This window comes from Salvia hispanica, chromosome 1 (assembly GCF_023119035.1).
Source record: "Salvia hispanica cultivar TCC Black 2014 chromosome 1, UniMelb_Shisp_WGS_1.0, whole genome shotgun sequence".
Classification (NCBI taxonomy): domain Eukaryota; kingdom Viridiplantae; phylum Streptophyta; class Magnoliopsida; order Lamiales; family Lamiaceae; genus Salvia; species Salvia hispanica.
The window spans coordinates 27,024,541-27,044,888 of NC_062965.1; the positions used below are offsets into that span (position 1 = coordinate 27,024,541).

Below are 20,348 nucleotides of genomic sequence, written 5' to 3' on the forward strand. Positions count from 1 at the left end.
TCCACGTGTATTCTGATCCGATGCAGGAACAATTCCTCAGTACAATCATTCTATAGAGAAAGCTAGGAAATCTCTTGATGAACGTACGTACGTACTCTTGCGCCACTTTCTCTCTTAGAGAATTAGGTCTGAATTAGGTTTTGTATCTCTCATGCTCTCTACAATAGAGCATATATATAATAGAATAATTGTAACATTGGGCCAAGCCCAATAGAATTATTTCCTATTAATCTAATCTAGCCCATTTTCTTTCACAAGTTAGTGTTTGTGACAAAAACCGTTTAAGCTGAGACAGAGGAAATATAATAGTACCAAAATGTGGGCCATAAAAGGTGTACAATTCAAAATAATGGAGAATGATGAGTAGCAAAGCCAAATTCTTGGGGCCTACTTGCTATCGGTAAAACCGTCAAACAAACTTGAGCTGAAAACATGAATTCATCAACGTCTGAGAATCTTTGCCGCCGATTTTCACTTGGTGAACTCAACTTAGCCACCGGAGATTTCAACGACGAGCATGTGATTGGAAAGGGTGGTTTTGGCAAAGTCTACAAAGGCTTCATTCATAATGACTCAATTATTGTGGCCATAAAGCGGCGGCTAGCGTCGGATCCCAGCCAAGGCCAACCGGAGTTTGCTGCCGAGATTGAAACACTAAGTAAGTTCCGACATCGTAATCTAGTCTCTCTTATTGGGTACTGCGATGAAGACGAAGAGATGATTCTTGTTTATGAATACATGTCTAAGGGAACGCTGGCTGATAACTTACATAATCAGTCGACACTCTCTTGGAAGGAACGACTTAAGATATGTATTGAAGCTGGCCGAGGTTTGGACTATCTTCACTCCGGTTGCTCCACTAACCAATTTTGCAGTCGTGGCACTAATCTCATTCTCAAACAACCCTCTCTTCTCTTCCATTTCCCCTTCAAGGTCATGCTTTTGAATCTCAAATGCAGTCTTGCCCTCTTCAACACGGCTTAAAATCTACATCTTCTCGATTTTGCTCTGCTTCTTAGGAAGCATACTTAAATCTTTTTCTTTTGTCTCTAAACTGCATCCAAGAGCTTCAGGTCTTATCCCTTTCTCGATCAAATTCTGAAAAGTGTTGTTGACCTCTTCTTTTCATTTGGCATTAGAGTCATTCTCTTTCTCTATCTCTTTTTGATTCCCCACATTATTAAGTACGATCATCTTCTCTTCCCTCTTCTCTTCACTATCGTGATAATCTGTATACAACTCCTTTTTCCTCGAGTTTGAGACATCACCTTGCAGTTGACGAGTAGAAGCCGATATAGGATCTTTCACAGATAGCGGTAGCAAGGGCTGACAAGGTCTCGGGGCGGTATGCGGCGGTGCAGCAGCAGCGGGGGGTGGCTTTTGGTCAAGCACGAGCTGCGGTTGTGTTGGTGTATGGGAGCTTGGGAACGTGAAGTGTTGGTTCCGCCTCTGGGGCTGCTGGCAGTCTCGCTGCCGGCTAATATACACCTCCGGTGGGGATCGTGGTTGTTCATAAGGGGGCACACCGTAGGGCTGATCATGGGTCGGGATTCCTCGTGATTGCCGCTGGCCAGGAAAGTCCCAGTAAGTAGACCTGCGGGACTGCACAAGCGCTGGATGTTGAGACGGTGTAGGCGTGTATTGTGGTGGTGGCTCCGGCAATGGAGGAGCGCGAATCTCTTCAACACGGCGACCGTGTGTTCGGGATGGCAGATCCCAGCAGGTTGGACGACGCTTGGGCGGTGGTGGTGGTGGCCAGGCAGCGTTGTTAACTCTGGAATCGAAGTTCAAAACTAGGTGCTTCTCCTGGCATCTGTTTAATACTAGGTCAAGGCTGGCTAAACAACTGTCGAACGCATTCCCATATACGGTAAAATCATCCATGAATATCTCAATGCATACTTCCAGCAAATCTGAAAAAATACTCATCATACACCGCTGGAACGTTCCTGGTGCGTTACACAATCCAAACGGCATTCTTCGGTATGCATATGTACCAAAAGGGCACGTGAACGTGGTTTTCCCTTGGTCCTTTGAGTTAACGTAGATCTGGAAATAGCCACTGTATCCATAAAGGAAGCAAAAATACATCAAGTTCTCCAGCCAATCTTTCTAACATCTCATCAATGTAGTGGTAGGGGGAAGTGATCCTTCTTTGTGGCCTCATTCAGCTTCCTGTAGTCGATGCACATCCTCCACCCCGTCACCAACCTAGTGGGCACCAATTCGTTCCTATCATTCTTGACAACCTGTATTCCAAACTTTTTGGACACCATATGGACAGGACTCCACCCACTCAATTATCCGGAATGGAAAGTAGATGATCCCTTGGGAGAGAAGCAATTTCAACACCTCCTTCAGAACTTGCACTCTCGCATGTTCGGATCTGATTCAGTTTCCGTTGTAGCGTCTTGGTGAGCCTTCACGCCTTCTTCTAAACGGATGTGGTGTATACAGAGATCAGGACTGATTCCTACTAAATCAAAGAGGGTCCACCCTATTGCTTTCTTTGTTCGCTCGATCAATTCCTACCGCCTTCTCCCGTCTCTACCAAGTTATCGTTGACTCATTAATGGGAATGCCCATCCTCCTCCAAATAAGCATACTTGAGGCCTGGTGAGGTTCCTCTGGCCTTCCTGTGTTATTCGCTTTCCTGTGGGCAATGGATTTTTTCTCTTGCACATCGTGTAATGTTTTCCATTGGCCGATCCCCTTGATCTACTCGTCTCTGGATTTATGATAAACTCCATGATGGCCTCGTTAGTTCCTCATCTGTCAATTCCTTGCAGTTCATTGTTGCACACTACCCTACAACTTGATCAATAAATGGGCTCAACCGCAGTTGTCAATTTGTTCATGTATCACTTTGCCTCAAGATATTCTTTGACCAAGTGGTTAATAACATCTATAGCATATAAATTCTCAACATCTAATGGTCTTTTCTTTCCCCCATCTATGCTAAATGTATATTTTTCCCCATTATAATCCAAGCAAATTTTTCCATCAAAAACATCGATAATGGTCTTCCCTCCCAAGAATGGTCCCCCTAAAACACGCCAGGGGGATCCCCAGACCCCATTATCATTCATTTTGATAACATGAAATCGGCGGATATAGAAAATCATGCACCTTGACTATGACTTTTTTCTAACACCCTTTGGGACATATCAAGTTCTTTTCCGCTAACCGGGATTACCACCTTGGTGGCGACCTTTGGTTTCTTGTAGACAAAAGCTTAAAACATTTTAGACCCCCCCTAGATAAAAACAAAAAGAGCTCGACTTTGATATTCCCTAGAAAATGGGTAATGTGAACATCCCGGGGACTCGTATCGAAGGCATCCTTCTCTTTTAAATTTAACAAAACACGTTCTCCCCGATCCTTTTTTCTCGTGGGGCCCGGGTTTTCCCTTTAGCTATGAATTCCTTGATGAACTTTTTAAAAAACTGGGGGACCTGGGGCCGGGGCAGTTGATTTCCCTTTTTTAAAAAACCTCCATGAGGCCCTCTTAACATCCTTTTTTTTCTTTGTTTCCCCTGGAGGAAAAGGTTTTGGGTTTTTCGTTTTGGAACCCCCTTTGGGGTTTTTGGCCCCCGGTTTTCCCCTTCCTTCTTACTAACTCCCTGGATCTGGGAAAATTTGGTTCCCCTGCCGGGGTGAGACCCCCCTAAATCTCCTTTTTTCCGGGAGGTCACCCCAACGGGAACTTTGGGGGTCTGGGGCTATCCCCCCCTAACTCCCCTTTCCCCCTTTATTTGCTGCGGGCTTCTTGGGATTTAAAGGGCCCCCCCTTTCCCATACCCCCCCCGGATCTCAAGGTATGTGATAAGTTTGCTCGGTGGGGTGGGCTTCCCCGGGGGGGGGGAATTTTCCTTCATTTCCCCGCATCTCATTCAAAAAAAACCCATGGCCCCTTGTTTTTGCCATCATGTCCATGGCGGTTTTGGGGGTTCCCGGCCGACCCGTCGGGCCTTGGGTGCCCCCGTCGTTGTTGGAATGCAAGTTTTTCCTTGCCTGGAATTCAGGTCGTGGCCCATGTCATCCAAACTTTTTTGGGGCCCCGGAGTTGAATTGATTAGAATTTGATCCTTGACCTTGGTTTGCCCTTTGGGTTTGTCGATATTTCCCCCCCTTTTTCGGGTGGTTTTTGCCGGGTTGCAACCCTTGTTTCCCCTTGGTGTTTTGGGTTGGAAAATTTTCGATAGTTCCATTGGTTTTTCCCTTGGTGAGGTGGCACATGGGCACCCATGATTTTTTGATTTTTTTTGCTAAATTTAAAAAAAATGGTCATGTTTCCCCTGACCCCTTGCAATTGCCCCTCTTGATTTCCCCCACCCGGGTTTGTCCGGAGAGTGGCATAATTTGTGAGCTTCTGGGGGGGGCCCGACTTTGATCATTATCACCCATCAAAAATTGGGGGGAGTCCTCCATGGGGCCTCCTTTTGTCCCCCTTTGGGTTTCCCAAATTCCACCCGACTCCCCCATCAAATTTTTCCCCCGGGCCTGGCACCCCCTTCACACGGTGGAAGTAAAAATTTTTGGGCCTTTTCCTCCGGCCCCCGGGGGGTTTTCCTTTTCCGATGGAGCATGGGGGTTGTATTTCTCAATTGCATTCGGGGGTTTTCTCCAATTTTTATCTTGTCCTCCACTTTCTTGTCATCTTGTCCGTTTCCCCGGGGATCCTCTTTCAAAAAAAGCTCCGCGGGGTTTTCATAGGGCCCTTTTTGCCATCAATCTTCCCAAAGTTTCTTTCCCCGGGGTTCCCCCATTCTTGGTAAAATTTCTCCGCTCAGGTTCATCAAGTCTTTTTTTATTCGAGTTTGCACCTTCGAAAAAGATACTAAGTCTCCGCCTCGATCATCCGAAGGGTTTGGGCAAAAATCCAACCTTTCCGGGGCCGGGGCCAATGGAAAAGACTCTCATATTCTTCTTGCACTCCCCCATCTCCTTCTTGGCGTTTGTCTTGTTGGACGGGAAAAAAAATCCAAAAACTCCAGCCCTTTAAGTCCTTCCATGTGTTGGGTCGAGTCTTGGGGGGGCCTCAATAACCCAAAATTTCCCCCCCCTTGAGGGCAAACCCGGAACCGCACGCAAACGGTAAACCTCCCCGGTTCCCCGTTTGGGGCCTTTTTTTGAATGCCGCCAACTTTCTAAACTCGTTAGGGAAATTGGGAGGACATTCGTTCTTCGTCCGGAGAATGTGGGCAAAACCGAGCACATTTGTCTTGATATCGAAGACCTCCGACGGGTTTGGGACTATGGCATGGGCGGGCCCGCCCAGATGCGCGTGGGAACCCATTTGGATCGGGATCCCTAAATGTGTCATATTCACGTCTTCCCTTTCCCCCCACCGAATGCTCAACCGTGGACGACTTTGGGGCCTCTTCTCCCCGACGAGTTCCCCTCCCTTTTCCCCCTTTTGATTCGAACAAAACGGGTCTGTCCTTTAAATTTTATCCGGGGAGTGGCAAATGGACGTAGGCTCCTTTACTTGCCACTTGATCGGGGGCCCACCCCCCATGAACTAGCCCAAATTCCCGGGAAAGGAAGCCCGTGTTCATAAACCGTCAAAAAAACAAAATAACAAATTAAACTATTTACACCAAATCCTCCCAAAAGCCCAAAAAAAAACGCCATCCTCCCCCCAAAGGGGCCATTTGAAGCTTTGGGGGAATTTTTTCCCTTTTTGTTTTCATTTTGTTTAGAGGCGCATGCATAGAAAAGGAAAAACAAAATCTCATTGGGCCGGGGAATCCACTAGATCCGGGTCCAAAGGGAAATCACGGAACGTTGGAAGATCTCTCGGGGACCCAGAATATCGCTTCAAAACCCCCAACCACGTATACTAAAATTAGCACGGGGGAAATAGGGATTCCGGGGATGAATGCGCAATTAAACATCTTAAGGATTCGGGGCTATTTTTGCGGGTTTTTTGCCCCTTTTTTTGGGGGGAGGGGAAAATTAAAAAAAAACTTGGGGTTGAAATGCATCCTAATAGGGTAAAAACTAAAGGGGGAACATAAATCATCTGTAAAGGGGAAAAAGAGACAATCACTAGATCTAAGAAACTATTTTCTAAAATTTCCTAGACCCGGGGGAAAAGAACGACGGGGGGGGACCATTTTGGGAAAAAGGGAAAATACGGATGAAAAGGGGAAAAACAACTAACTAAAAATACCAAATAACGCCCACATCATCTTCTCCAATCAATTTGCATAAAATTTCAGTAGAAACAAAAAGAGGAACGTGAATCGGGAAAAAAACCAAATTAAAGCAATTAAACGGAACAATTTAAAAATCGAATTGCGACTACTAGGAAGAATTTAAAAAGAAAAGAGAGCAAAAATGTTAAATCCATGCACAACTTGGGTTCCCCTTCGGAAACCCAACCCCGGATCTTAAAACCCTCCGGGTTAAACATCCGGATAACATTCAACTTCCAAAATTAAACCTCAAAAACACAGAATCAACGTAAATCAACACAAGATAAACACCAACATGACATAAACTAAATGCATAGATAACCGATAAGTAGCCAAACCAAATCGACTTCCAAAACGATGAAGTTCGACGGAATAAAAGTACGAAAAGCTGAATGTAAACATATTGTTTCTTCGCCCTCCGTGAGGACGGTGTTACGACTAACTTTCGCCAAAGATGAACCCCTAGAAACCCTTACTATCCCAGAATTTCCATTTTTCCCAAGTGTGTGTGTGAGCTGAGAGCAAAATCATGTATGTGGCGTGTGCTGCATGTTCCTTTATTTATAGGCGTTGAAGTGGGTCCAGCGAGGTATGAATAGTCTTTGTTGCCCTCAGCTATTGACTTCCTTCGTCTAGCCATTTTTTCCTCTTCAACTCTGATCACTTTCCTCCGTTTCCTTCGCTAGTCCATTGCTTCCAGCTCTTCCTGGATCTAGCGTCTCCTTCACACACCTGACTTAAAAACTGTGTTAGACCCAGCAAAATAAAGTGTTTTTCACCACATAACCGATGCATGAAATTAGCCTTATCAGTAGATTTCAGGATCATTAACTAAGTTGAAGCATGAGAACGTGGTCGAAATAGTTGTTTATAAATTTGATGGCCGTCAGCAGGTTGTAGCGTATGATTTTGCTCCACGAGGGTCTCTACGTGACATTCTTCTTGAAAAACAAGGCATAGACTCAAACGCAAATCCGTATCCGGCCTTATCATGGTCCCAGAGAATGCAAATCGCTCTTGGGGTCGCCAAGGGATTATGTTACATGCATGACAAATTAATAATCCATCACAACCTCAGATCCAGCAACATTTTAGTTTGTGACGATGGAACTGCCAAGATAATTGATCCTTTTCTATGGACTCCATGTGGCAGTTTGGATTATTCCACTGCGGATATATGTCTTCCTGATGTATGGTATAGTCACACGTGAGACGATGTTTACAACTTTGCTGTGATTCTCCTTGTGCTTTTGACAGGAGAAGCAGGGCTGCGTGAGCGTGACCTTGTGTCATGGGTATGCAGCAGATCTAGCAACAAATTATTCCTTAATGCGTGTTTGCTTTGTGTATATTTTGTGTGATGTTTTAAAACAATATGAAACCAGGCATTGCCACAACTGGATTACAGGGTACACAAGATTGTGGATGCTAGATTTAAAGGAGACTACTCACGCAAAGCAGTTAGGAGGGTAAATAACTCATTTTAATTATCTGATATGTTTCTTCATGATTATGATGATTTGTTTCAAAAGCAGGTGGCTGATCTTGCTCGTCTGTGCCTTCGAGGTGAAGCTGATTCTCATCCACCCATGAATGCAAGTGTAAAATTTCTCGAGTTCATCATTCGGCATTCGCGAAATCAACTGAGAATATTTTAAGACGAAAATGTAACTTATTTCTCATAGAATCAGTAATGCAGTTAGCCACGGAAGATTTAAGTGGCGTTTGTGTAATTGAAAATGGTGGATTTGGTAAATGATGGCTGGAAATGGACTCAGTAGTATATGCCTCAGGCTCAGATATTGATATTTCATTTTTTGTAATACTACTACTATTCACCATGGTTTTTCTTTTTGGTTTTTGTGTTGCTTTTCCTAGTTTTGAGTTGCTGGGATGTAGTGGTGGGCTTGTTTGTACACGCATAAATAGTGGCAATAGAGGATGCAATGCATGCATGCCGTCAACAGTTCCTGGCGTGTGACGGGCAGTGGTGCTGACGGCATAGCCACAGGAACATGAGACATGGACGGTGGGGCCATGTTGATGTTTGGAAGTGGAATTGGGCTTGCGGAATTATAATTGGAGCTTTCAATTCTAAATCCAATATATCGTACCACAAACAATTTTTTATTTGGAATTGAATTACCTCCTATTTCCACAATTTAAATTCTATATCAAAAGTAGATCATTGGAATTACAAATAGTTACCCCCTCCGTCCCAAGTTATTTGAGTCATTTCCTTTCTAGATTGTCCCAAGTTACTTGAGTTATTTTGTTTTTTGACTAAAAATAAAACATCCAATCTCACATACTTTATTCTCTCTTTTACTTTACTCTCTCTTCTTTCTTTTACTTTATTCTCTCATCTATTTTATCTACACACATTGCACACACTTCATATCAATATTCCTTCAAATTCAATTTAGTATTTTATTAGTCTAATTTTTGTGAACGCTCCGAACTGATAAAATTTGTAGTATATTTGTTATGGAGGAGGGAGGGGGGTATGTGTTTGTAGTACTATTGTTTAAGAATGGTTTAGTTTTAAAGGATCAGTTTCTAGTTTAATGCTTGATTGCAACAATAAATCTTTGTAGTATTATTATTTTTATTTATTATCTCAAAATAAATTATTTAAATCTGTATAGTGTTATCTAAAAATGAATTATTTAAATCTTTGTAGAATAATTTAAATTATTGCATTACAATCGAGAAAGTAATATGTATTTGTAGTATTATTTAAAATTATTGAATGGTTTATAATTTTTTGGATACCAATTTGTCTAGATGAATCAAGTTGCAATTTATTATGACTTAAATTGAATTGAGATGTAATGTAGTTTATTTTATTTAAATGACTTTATTTAAATTATCGTTGCAATCAAGCATTAAACTAAAAATGGAATGCTTTAAAAATAATCATTCAATATTTTCTAAATAATAGTACGAATACATATTAATTACCTTATTGTAATGCAATAATTTAAATAATACTACAAAGATTTAAGTAATTCATTTTTAGATGACACTACAAAATTTAAATAATTTGTTTTGAGATAATATGCAAAATTTAATAATATCACAAAGATTTTTGGACCTTAAAAATTACAAAAGAAGTACTACACCACATTCAAAAATTACAAATTTTGTCCTCAAATCAAACTAAATGGACAAATATACCCCTTAAGGACTAAATGATAGATAATACTCCAAAATTATGACTAAATTTGGAATTTGTAAAAAAATTTAGCTGAAAATGTAATTTTATAGATATTGGATATTGACAAGGTACAAACCTCATTTTCTAGATACTCCTTTTATCCCACGATAAGAATCTTGTTTTGTCATTTCGGTCCGTCACATAATAAGAGTCTTATTTAACTTTTACTCCGTACTATAAATGATAAATATGTCTCACATTCTATTAACTTATTTCAATCATATTTCATATAAAACTAATACTCCTAATATTTATATGTAAGACTCATATTCCACTAACTTATTCAACGTTACTTTTCTTTATATTTCTTAAAATACATATCATTAATCAAACCCGAATAATTAGAAAGTTTAACGAAAAAATGAAATATTTAAATGACCAATGAACACACAACACGCAGGTTACATGACAACTCTGCCCACACACACTCCAATGTTCAAGCTGAAAGCGATAAACAGCTGAGCTTCGGAGGGTATATTTGTAATTTTAGTTTTCGACGGCGGAGCATAAAAAAAGATAAGGAAATAGCACAGCCATGTCACTGATCCTTGTATCATACAGCAAAAGAAATCCATCCTTTGGATCAGAACCAATTAGACAAACCCCAGCCGTAGATCACTCGATAAGCTTTTACTCAAATATTAAAACATTTATTATTTATTTATTTCCAGCATTTCCTTTTTCCCATTTCCGATCTAGCTTTAATGATCTTAAACCATTTATAACCTTCGTTCTCACCCAAAATTATCCATTGAATTTGCTGCTTCTTCTTCTTGACTCCTTTTACCTTAGGGTAAAATCACTAAATTTACTCCAATTCTGCTTGAAGTTTTGAAGATCGATCGAGATTGTTCGTGGCCATGGCAAGCGAAGAATTACAAGGCAGCGATCTTCACAATCAAGCTCAAATGGCGCCTGCGCCAGCTCCGACTCCGTTGCCTCCTTATCCTGAGGTAGAATGCAGCTCTTTTCAACTTTGTTACTTATCCTCAGCTGTGAATTGCATGTTGTTAGCAGTTAATTTTTATCCGATAAATTAATAGATTTCTCACTGGATTTCGTGATTTTGCATTTGAAACTCGTAGATTCGTCACCGAATTTCGTGATTTTGCATCTGAAACTCGTGGACTCGTTAATTTCGTGATTTTGTTTCTGGAACTTGTGGATTCGTCTCTGGATTTCATGATTTTGCATCTGAAACTCATCTATTAGTCACTGAATTTCATAATTATGCATCTGAAACTCGTAGATTTATCGCTGAATTTCGTGGAAAAATTTCTCGATTTGTTTTTTCGTATAGATGATTTTGGCGGCAATTCAAGCGTTGAACGAGGAAAACGGCTCGAACAAATCGGCGATCTCGAAGCACATCGCGAAGGATATCGAGGCGACCTACGGCCCGATCCCGCCGGCGCACTCGGCGCTGCTCAACCACCACCTCAACAAGATGAAGTCGTCCGGCCAGCTGATGTTCCTCAAAAACAACTACCTCATCCCCGATCCCAACTCGCCGCCGCGCCGCGGCCGCGGCCGCCCTCCCAAGCCGAAGACGCCGCTTCCTCCCGGAGCTGCCCCGCTCTCTCCCCGCCCCCGCGGCCGCCCTCCCAAGTCTCACGACCCCAATGCTCCCCCGCCGCCGCCGAAGAGCCCTAACGCCGCGGCTCCTTCTCTCTCCGGGAAAAAACGTGGCCGGCCACCGAAGGCCAAGCCAGCTGATGCGGATGTGGATTCGGCTCCAGCTCCGGCTCAGAATCCGGATCCGGCCGCCGAGGGAGCGACGCCACGTGGACGTGGAAGGCCACCGAAGGCCAAGCCGGCTGATGCAGATGTGGATTCGGCTCCAGCTCCGGCTCCGGCTCCGGCCGCCGAGGGAGCGCCACGTGGACGTGGAAGGCCACCGAAGGTTAAGCCGGCGGCGACTGCTTCTGTAGGGGCTTAATTGAAAGAAGAGTGGTAATCTAGGGGCTTTTAGGCTAATTTGTTGTTGCAGTGCTATTTATTTTCCTTATTTGCATCTTGATCCTTGTAATTTGAGTGGCTTCTAGTTTAGGGATGGTGAGTTGTAACTTTGGTGTAAATTGATTGGATCACTTTTAATGAGAAAAGAAAAGGGAGAGGAAAAAAGAAAGATTCTTTTCATGTTTTAATTTATGCTTTTCTTTTCCCCTGTTTTATTCTAATTGGATAAAATGATATTTTTATCTTTTAAAAAATTGGCACTTTTACTTTAGTTTCATTTACATGGAAAGTGCATAGGGGCATGGTGTGTGTTACTGTTTCGTTTGTTTTCTTTAATTGGAATTGGCTAAAAAAGATGCTATGGTTGGAAATGTTTTTTATTAGCTAGAACAGAAATAGAAAAAGTTTTTAAAAATCAGTATGAAGTGAGAGGTAAAGGTGAAGTGGCTATTTTAAACTTGAATATTTTAGCTTATAGGTATTCATTTTTTTGTGAGATGTGTGATAAAGTTATGAATCTCAATCACTTTGTTTTCTAACTGAGTACAAATTTAAATTTTGAAATGTGGTGAAAATGGGTAGGTGAATTATTATATGGCTGTTTTCGAAATTGCGAAACAATATAATGGCGTTATTAATGGGCCACTTTCAACCAGTGTTGTAAGAACTGGACCGGACCGGCCGGGTTGACCGGTCGGACTGCGAATCGGTGCGTAGTCCGGTCCGGTTTGCACTATAAAACCAGTAGCGTATCAAATCGCCGGAACCGGCCGGCCGGGAACCGAAAACCGATTTTCTAGATTTTTAAAATTTTTGTAAAATTTGAGTTTGGTGGGAGTTGAACTCATGACCTATGAGTCAAGACAAACATCTCTACCACTCCACCACATGTACTTGAATTAAATATTATGAGCATTAATTATTGTTATACATTAAACCTGTAAATTTTTGTCCTTACAAATTAATAATTTGTGTTTAATTTTATATTTTTAAATAATTACTATTAGTTGTGATATGCTTAATATTAACTATCCCTCACTAAATTTTACTTTTATTTGTATAATGTATATAAATAATAGATTTTACCTAAGATTTAATATTGTAGTATATATATTATTAACATAGTTTATTACTCCATATTTACTAAATAATACTCCAAACTTATTAATAGATCATGTTTAATTTATGTATTAACTAATATAGTATATATTTATCCAAATTAACTAAAAATTCATATTTATTTCTATATATTGTCTATAATATTATTTCACCACGTAAACATTTTTGAATTAATATAAATTTTATTTATTTATATATGAAAAATATTGTACTTTTTTAGTTATTCTAATTAATAGTTTATGTATTTAGTTATTATTTAAATTTTATTATTCACTTATTTTAAATGCTCTTCATATTTAATTTATATTCAAAGTTTAATAGTATATGTTTTTGTTATATATTAGTACTAATTATAATTTATCACTCATTAAATTTAATATACTTTGTAAGGATATATTTAATTATATATATTTGTAAGGTAAAACGGTTCGCCCAGTGATTGAACCGGTCGGACCGGTTGAACCGTGAACCAGTGGCCTCACCGGTTCACCGGCCGATCCGATTTTTAAAACATTGCTTCAACCCATCTATCTACTCTTTCAATTATACCTATAAATTATACTCCCTCCGTCTCATATTAAATGATATCGCACTTACCTTTTAAGTTACGTTTCTTTTTATGGAAAAAGTTTTCTAACATTAATATAAATATATACTCCCTCCGTTCCATAGTAATAGAGTCATTTTACCATTTTGGTATAGTAATAGATTTATTTCTCGTTTTAGTAAAAGTCAACACATTTTTTCACACCTACTTTACTCTCTCTTACTTTATTCTCTCCCATCTCTCTACTTTTTTTCATTTTTCACTTTATTCTCCCTTTACTTAACTCACCAACATAATTTTTCTTAATCTTCGTGCCGAAAAGAAACATATCCATTGCTATGGCACAGAGGGAGTACTATTTTATCTCCTCACTCAACACACAAAAGAACATTTTTTAAAAAATGTGTCATTCCTCAAGTGTGACTTCTGTTATGAGATGGAGAAATAAATTCTAATGGTACATATATTCGCCATTTACATAGCACTAGTATAATCCTTCCGTTCCTTCATAGTTGAGTCATTTTTTTCATTTTGGGAAGTTCCCTCATAGTTGAGTCATTTCCATATATAGTAACTTTTTTCTCTTTCTTATTTTACTCTCTCTTACTTTATTCTCTATACTTTATTCACTTTTTACTTTATTCTCTCTATTTTTTTCTCTTTCTTACTTTTATCTATTTATTTAACACACTCAACATTCATTTCTTAAACTACGTGTCGAAAAGTTCCGCCTCAACTATGAGAGAACGGAGGGAGTACTTTATATATTTATCCGCATGGTATAATTTTTCTACAATAATGTTATTGGGCATAGGGGTATATAAATACTTACATCAAAATTTATATGATATACTCCTTGATAATACTTTCTTCATCTCACAATAAGAATTACATTTGGTGTAAGCACGGATTTTAAGAAATATAAAATATAGTAATTGGAAAAGTTAGTGAAATATAGGACACACTTTTATATTGATTTATAATGAAATGTTAGTGAAGTGAGTTAGTAAAATGTGAGATCTACTTATTATTTATACCCGCTGCCGTGCCCCCGATTTCCAAAACAACCCGTGCTCTCGAGCATCTCGGAAGAAACATCTTCTCCTGGGGGCGGGGCCCTCCACTCTTAAGACCTTGACATCCATCCCCAGGAACCCCAAAGGAGGACTGAGCAAATGGGGAGGGGGGGGCCCGGGCCCGCGGGGGATGGGGTTCCCCTCCCCGCGCCCGCCTCCCCAGGGGCATGAAATGAAGGGAGGATGGAAACCCTCGCATCCGGGGAGTCGGGGGTCCCCGGGGGCCGCTTTGCGCCCTATGCAACGGGGCCCTTCGGGGCCCCCCGGGCCCCCCCCCGCCGCCTGGTCCTCCAGAAAAAGACTGAGGTGAACTCCTTATACTTCCCCGCCGGGGGAACCCACACGGCGATCTTTCCCCGGGGGTCTCCCCTTCGCCCCCCCACCGGCCAGGAGGGGGCGACAAAATTTTCAAAAAAGGGCCCCCCCGGCCCCGGGGCTCCCCCCCTTCCGACTCCTCCCCGACCATTGGAGATGCTCTAAAATTACTCTACAATAATGTAAAATTCTCTCTATAATAAATTAGTTTAGTAGTGTGGATGCTCTAATCCACAGTTTGTTATTTATCGAAGAATCTTGAATCTTGAGTTACCTGGGTTGATTGTGGAAATTGGACTTACATGAAATGAATTAATACACTAACTAATGGTAACGGAAATAGTAACTAACTAAAACAAATGCTCGAAACATTATGGATATATAGTACAACCCAAAATCAAAACAATTCAACATCAATGTTCGCGCTCAAGATGACTCATTTTTTTTTTTAATTTGTCTCAACCAACACATGTCACATTATTGAAATTAAAATTTTTTTTATTTTTACTTTATTTAATTTCTTTTACTTTATTCTCTCTATAAAAATACATAAGGGGTCATCTTCTAGAGCGGGAGTAAGAAAATAACAAAATCAATAAAAACAACTAGAATCGTACTGTCACCCTGCCCTGCTCCAATCAAATCCAAGAAAAACGTGGTCGAATTGAACGAGAATCTAGCCTGCAACAATCATAGCTAAATCAATAAAAAAAAATGAATCTTGCTACCATCGCTATTCCTGATTCCTCGTTGGAATCCGCCTGTCATTTCTCCAAACAAGAAACATAGAATTCATCAATCCCCATCACCTATTTATGTCACATCCAATTCCAAATCATGGTCCAAAAATAAAATGTCCACGACTAATTACACATCCCTCCCAAGCGGCCTAGTCTCCGACGTGGCGTCGCCCGATTGGCTAAACAAGGGCGACAACGCATGGCAGATGACCTCGGCCGCGATGGTGGGCCTCCAGAGCGTCCCGGGCCTCGTGATCCTGTACGGGAGCATGGTCAAGAAGAAGTGGGCCGTGAACTCGGCGTTCATGGCCCTGTACGCCTTCGCGGCCGTGCTCCTCTGCTGGGTCCTCTGGGCCTACGAGATGTCGTTCGGGACCAAAAAGGTCCCTTTTTTGGGGAAGCCGGACGCGAAGGGCACGGCCGAGAGTTATCTCCTGAGCCGGAACGAGCTCGGGGGGTTCATTCCGACCGCGGACTATGTTTTCTATCAATTTGCGTTTGCGGCCATCACGGTGATACTTCTTGGAGGGTCGTTGCTTGGGAGGATGAATTTCTATGCGTGGATGATGTTCGTGCCGCTGTGGACGACGCTATCGTATGCCGTGGGTGCGCACACGATTTGGGGGAAGGGATTCTTGACGGGTAGGATTATTGACTATGCTGGGGGTTATGTTATTCATCTGTCTTCAGGAGTGGCTGGTTTGACTGCGGCTTATTGGGTAATTAATTTCTTTATTACATACTTGTAGCGATGTCAATCCAGTCCGAAATTCATAGGTCGACCTAAATAACTCGGAAAAGTCATAGGGTTAGGGTCATATATATATCCAAGTGGGCTAACCCGAATAGCCTGATAATTTGAGTAGATTGGCCCGATTGATATCTCTACTTACGAGGCACTATTGAATGTCAATTAGAACGACATCATATTTTAGGCACTAAACAACATAGTATAATACTAAATTATACTCCCTCCGTCCCACAAAGATAGTCTCACTTTGACCCGTCACGGGTTTTAAAAAATATAATGAAAATTGAGTTGAAAAAGTTAGTGAAACGTGAGTCCTACTTTTATATATTAGTTTTATAATAAAGTGTGAGTAAGAATGAGTTAGTGGAATATGAGGTCTACTACCAAAAATGGTAAAAAAAAATTAAATGAAACAAACTTTGTGGGACGGACGAAAATAAAAAAAATGGGACAATCTTTATAGGACGGAGGGAGTACTACATCAAATATTTAAATTTGTTGAATTATGATTTATATTGAACCATATTAGAGTGAAAATCTCACTTGGACGCAAAATAAGAATAAATCATAATTTGAAAATTTGTAGCCAAATTTTAAAATGTACTATGCAAAATCAGAATTTGAAAAAAATATAGAAATTTACATAGTAGTGGAACAAATTGAAAATGATGTCCAGATTTTAATTTCACTATTATTATAAAGGAGAAAAGGTGTGAATGGTCATATATAATTGATTAGTATTTGTAATATTGATTGATAGGTGGGGCCAAGGCATAGGGAGGACAGGCAGCATTTCCCGCCTAACAACATTATAAACATGCTTGGTGGCGCTGGGTTTCTGTGGATGGGTTGGACCGGCTTCAACGGCGGAGCGCCGCTCGCAGCGAGCAAAATCACTTCGCTGGCGGTGCTGAACACCCACGTCTGCACCGCCACGAGCATCCTCGTGTGGCTGTCGCTCGACGTGGCCGTATACCTCAAGAGCTCCGTCGTCGGAGCCGTGCAGGGGATGATGACCGGCCTTGTTTGCATCACTCCCGCCGCCGGTAAATTTTCCCTCATTATATATCTCTATTACAACCTGTGTAAACACTTTGTAAGACAATAGTACACCTAATACCCACTTTAAAACTCTCTATATATCATATAAATAGTAACTTCGATAATGCGAGTCTAGAGGTAAAAAGAAAAAGTAACTGAATATTTTTAGTGAAGAAAGAAGCTCGCTTTATAATAGATAAAAATTTATCGTAAACGGAAGTGGATTAATTTTTTAGGATAAACTAAAATGAAAAAAGAGACTATTATTTTGATGCATGACAGAGCATATAGAAACTAGATAAAATTCAAAAAGTTATCTATATTTACATATGGATCGAACTAAAGATCTCTTCATTAAATATAATTTTCTTAATTTATACTTAAGGACTTGTTTAGTGTTCTAACATGGGATAAAATTTGATACGTTTGACTGTCATATTTTCTACTCCTACTATATATCAATAAAAGTTTATTTGGATGTAGTACTAAACTATATGTAACGTGCAATTTTGTTTGATATGATGTAAAATGGCTATAGCTTATAGTAAATAAATAGCTCATACTTTAGGGAGTACTATAATTAGGGCTGGCAATTTTTGACACGATACGATAATCCGACATGAATCCGCACGAAATTATTGGGTTTGGATCAAGTCTTATTGGATGCGGGTCATTATTGGATCGACCCACTAAGAACACGAAAAAATCGGGTCGGATGCGGGTTGGATGCGGGTCGGGTCGGGTAACCCGTTAAAAATTAATATTATTATTTTTATTTTGAGTAAAGATAAATTTGCAAAAATTGTATACACAAAATGCCCTTCAAATTTTAAAAAGGATAATATTAATTTATTTTGATTAGATAGCATCATTAATTACATATTTTTGTGACTAATTTGACCTTATTTATAATTTTTCATTTTTCATTTGTATTGTTGTACAATATGTACCAAGACCCTTATTAAAAGATAAAATTTTAGAGAGAATAACCATCCATAGTATTTTAATGGAATAATAATGGAATAATTTTTTATTCATTTTATTTTAACTATCACAATGATATAAAGATAAATAAATTGCTTTTTTTTACAAAGTATAAATTAGGAAAACACTCTTTTGTTAGGAAATTCTCTCATATTATTTTTGAAACCATTGATATTTTATCATTAATTTCTAACTTTTAATTTTGAAAATAATATTATACATATTGGTTGATTATTCTATCTAAAATTATTAACATTATAATATGGGTCATTCAATGATGAGACATTGTTGGACTCAACACATATAATAGTAATACAACATTCAAATGTATAGCACTTGCTCCAAAAATTGATAAGATCATGAAAAATTATTAGTATTACTATATGATAAATCACAATATTTTTAATATTTCATTTACTGTATTATTTTAATATTACTTTTATAATTATATTCATAGTCCGTAATAATATCATAATAGAGATGGTATGATGATAACATGTGGAACCCAACATGTAAGTTGTAACATATCCTTTAATTATATGACTGCTATATAAATTGATATATTTAAATATTATGATAAACCAAAACAAATTTTAGACCCATATTATAAAATTAATTTATAATTAATAATCTGTTATATATTATAGTGCATCAAATGATACATAAGAGCTAGTTCGACGATAGAAGGTTGTTGCTATCAACGTCTAGGCGTGTGACACTTCAAGTATATTAGTTAATATATTCAAAATATATAATTATGTCTTCATTCATGTAATTTTGGATAATAATATTAAATGACCATGTAATGACCCTACTTTGCATATTTCTTCATGTGTTATAATATATAGAAAATATTTGAAATTACAAGCTTCAAATTATATTTCAAATTACAAAAATTAAAGTAGTCGAAAGAAATGAAATAATACAATGTACGTGAGAGATCCAAGTGAAAAATAAAACTAAATCAATTAGTGTTTAGAATAAAAGGATAATTTGAATAAATTTATGAAAAATAAGTTTATACTTATAGATACAAAACGTTAATTCAGATATTATGTACTAGCAAAACTAATCAACAAATAATTTTATAATATAATTTATTTTACTATTATATTCTTTTTATTTTGATTCAATAAATTTAATTTAATTTTTAGTATTTTCACTCTTTTTTGTTTTGTTCTTTTTACTTCTTTAGTTCTTTTATCTTGTTTCAAATTTTTTTGTTGGGTTTTGGAACAAAAGTTATGTATTTGGAACAAAAGTTATGTATTTTGTTGGGTTTTTTCGGATTTTGTTGGAGTTTTGTTGTTTAAAATGGAACATCTTCATGCTATATGGCTTTTTAAAGTCTTGATCATTTTTTGAAGCAATATGTAATCGTGTTGTTATCGTGCTTAGGTTGTTGTCGTGTTGTTATCGTGTCGGGTCAACCCAAAGTGGTTCGTGTTGGTATCGTGTCCAGGTCGATATCGTGTTCTTATCGTGTCGGGTCAACCCAAAGTGGTTCGTGTCGTTATCGTGTTCGGGTCGTGTCCAGGTCGTGTCCGGGTTTGAAGGTGGCGGGTTGGGTTCGTGTTCGGGTTTGGGGTTTCCTTAACAGGTTGGGTTCGGGTTTGGCCTTATTGGGTTGGGTCGTTATCGGGTCAACCCGATAACGACCCAATCCGCACGATTTGCCAGCCCTAACTATAATCATTCATAAAAAAAATGTGACAATTTTGTTACACTACTAAATTAAATTACTAATGAGTTTGGATTTATAGGAATTGTGGATACATGGGCCGCAATTATAATGGGAATCCTATCGGGCCTAATTCCTTGGTACACAATGATGGTTTTACACAAAAAATCAGCCTTCCTCCAAAAAGTAGACGACACGCTCGGAGTTTTCCACACCCACGCAGTTGCGGGCCTGCTCGGTGGGCTTCTCTCCGGCCTTTTCGCTAAGCCCGATCTCCTCGCTATGTTCTACAATCGAGATCATCCTGGCCCGGGCTTCTTGTACGGAGTATTCAACCACAAATTCAATAACGGGCTTCGCCAAATGGGCTTCCAAGTTCTAGGAGCCCTTTTTATAACGGTTTGGAACGTGGTGGTAACAAGCTTGATATGTATAGTGATAAGTAGAATCGTCCCTCTTCGAATGGACGAAGACGGGCTCGAAATTGGAGACGACGCGGCACACGGAGAGGAAGCGTACGCGCTATGGGGTGATGGGGAGAGACAACCTATCCCTCTTCGATTTCGTATGACTCCTAAAATGCCATCATTTTGTACACGGTCAGTTACAAATCGTTAGATATTATGTTAATTTTTACTTTTGAAATGAAGTTCATTTTAAGGCTAATCATAGATTTGTATAATTATAATTTGAAATTTATATTTTAATGGCA

At 39.4% G+C, this 20,348-nt stretch overlaps 3 protein-coding genes across 3 annotated transcripts; all 3 read left to right on the top strand.

Annotated features, from left to right (window-relative positions):
* Window positions 1-432: 432 nt before the first annotated feature.
* LOC125192867 (putative receptor-like protein kinase At5g39000) lies at window positions 433-984 on the top strand. The gene has a single exon (XM_048090539.1). The coding sequence runs from the start codon at window positions 433-435 to the stop codon at window positions 982-984; it is 552 nt and encodes a 183-aa protein (XP_047946496.1).
* Window positions 985-10,122: 9,138 nt separating this feature from the next.
* LOC125205374 (HMG-Y-related protein A-like) lies at window positions 10,123-11,570 on the top strand. Its single transcript, XM_048104268.1, has 2 exons — window positions 10,123-10,376; window positions 10,724-11,570. Exons 1-2 carry the CDS (start codon window positions 10,284-10,286, stop codon window positions 11,360-11,362), a joined length of 732 nt encoding a protein of 243 aa, XP_047960225.1. The 5' UTR covers window positions 10,123-10,283; the 3' UTR covers window positions 11,363-11,570.
* Window positions 11,571-15,292: 3,722 nt separating this feature from the next.
* On the top strand, window positions 15,293-20,254 carry LOC125192878 (ammonium transporter 2 member 3-like). Its single transcript, XM_048090551.1, has 3 exons — window positions 15,293-15,898; window positions 16,691-16,976; window positions 19,719-20,254. Exons 1-3 carry the CDS (start codon window positions 15,293-15,295, stop codon window positions 20,252-20,254), a joined length of 1,428 nt encoding a protein of 475 aa, XP_047946508.1.
* Window positions 20,255-20,348: the final 94 nt, after the last annotated feature.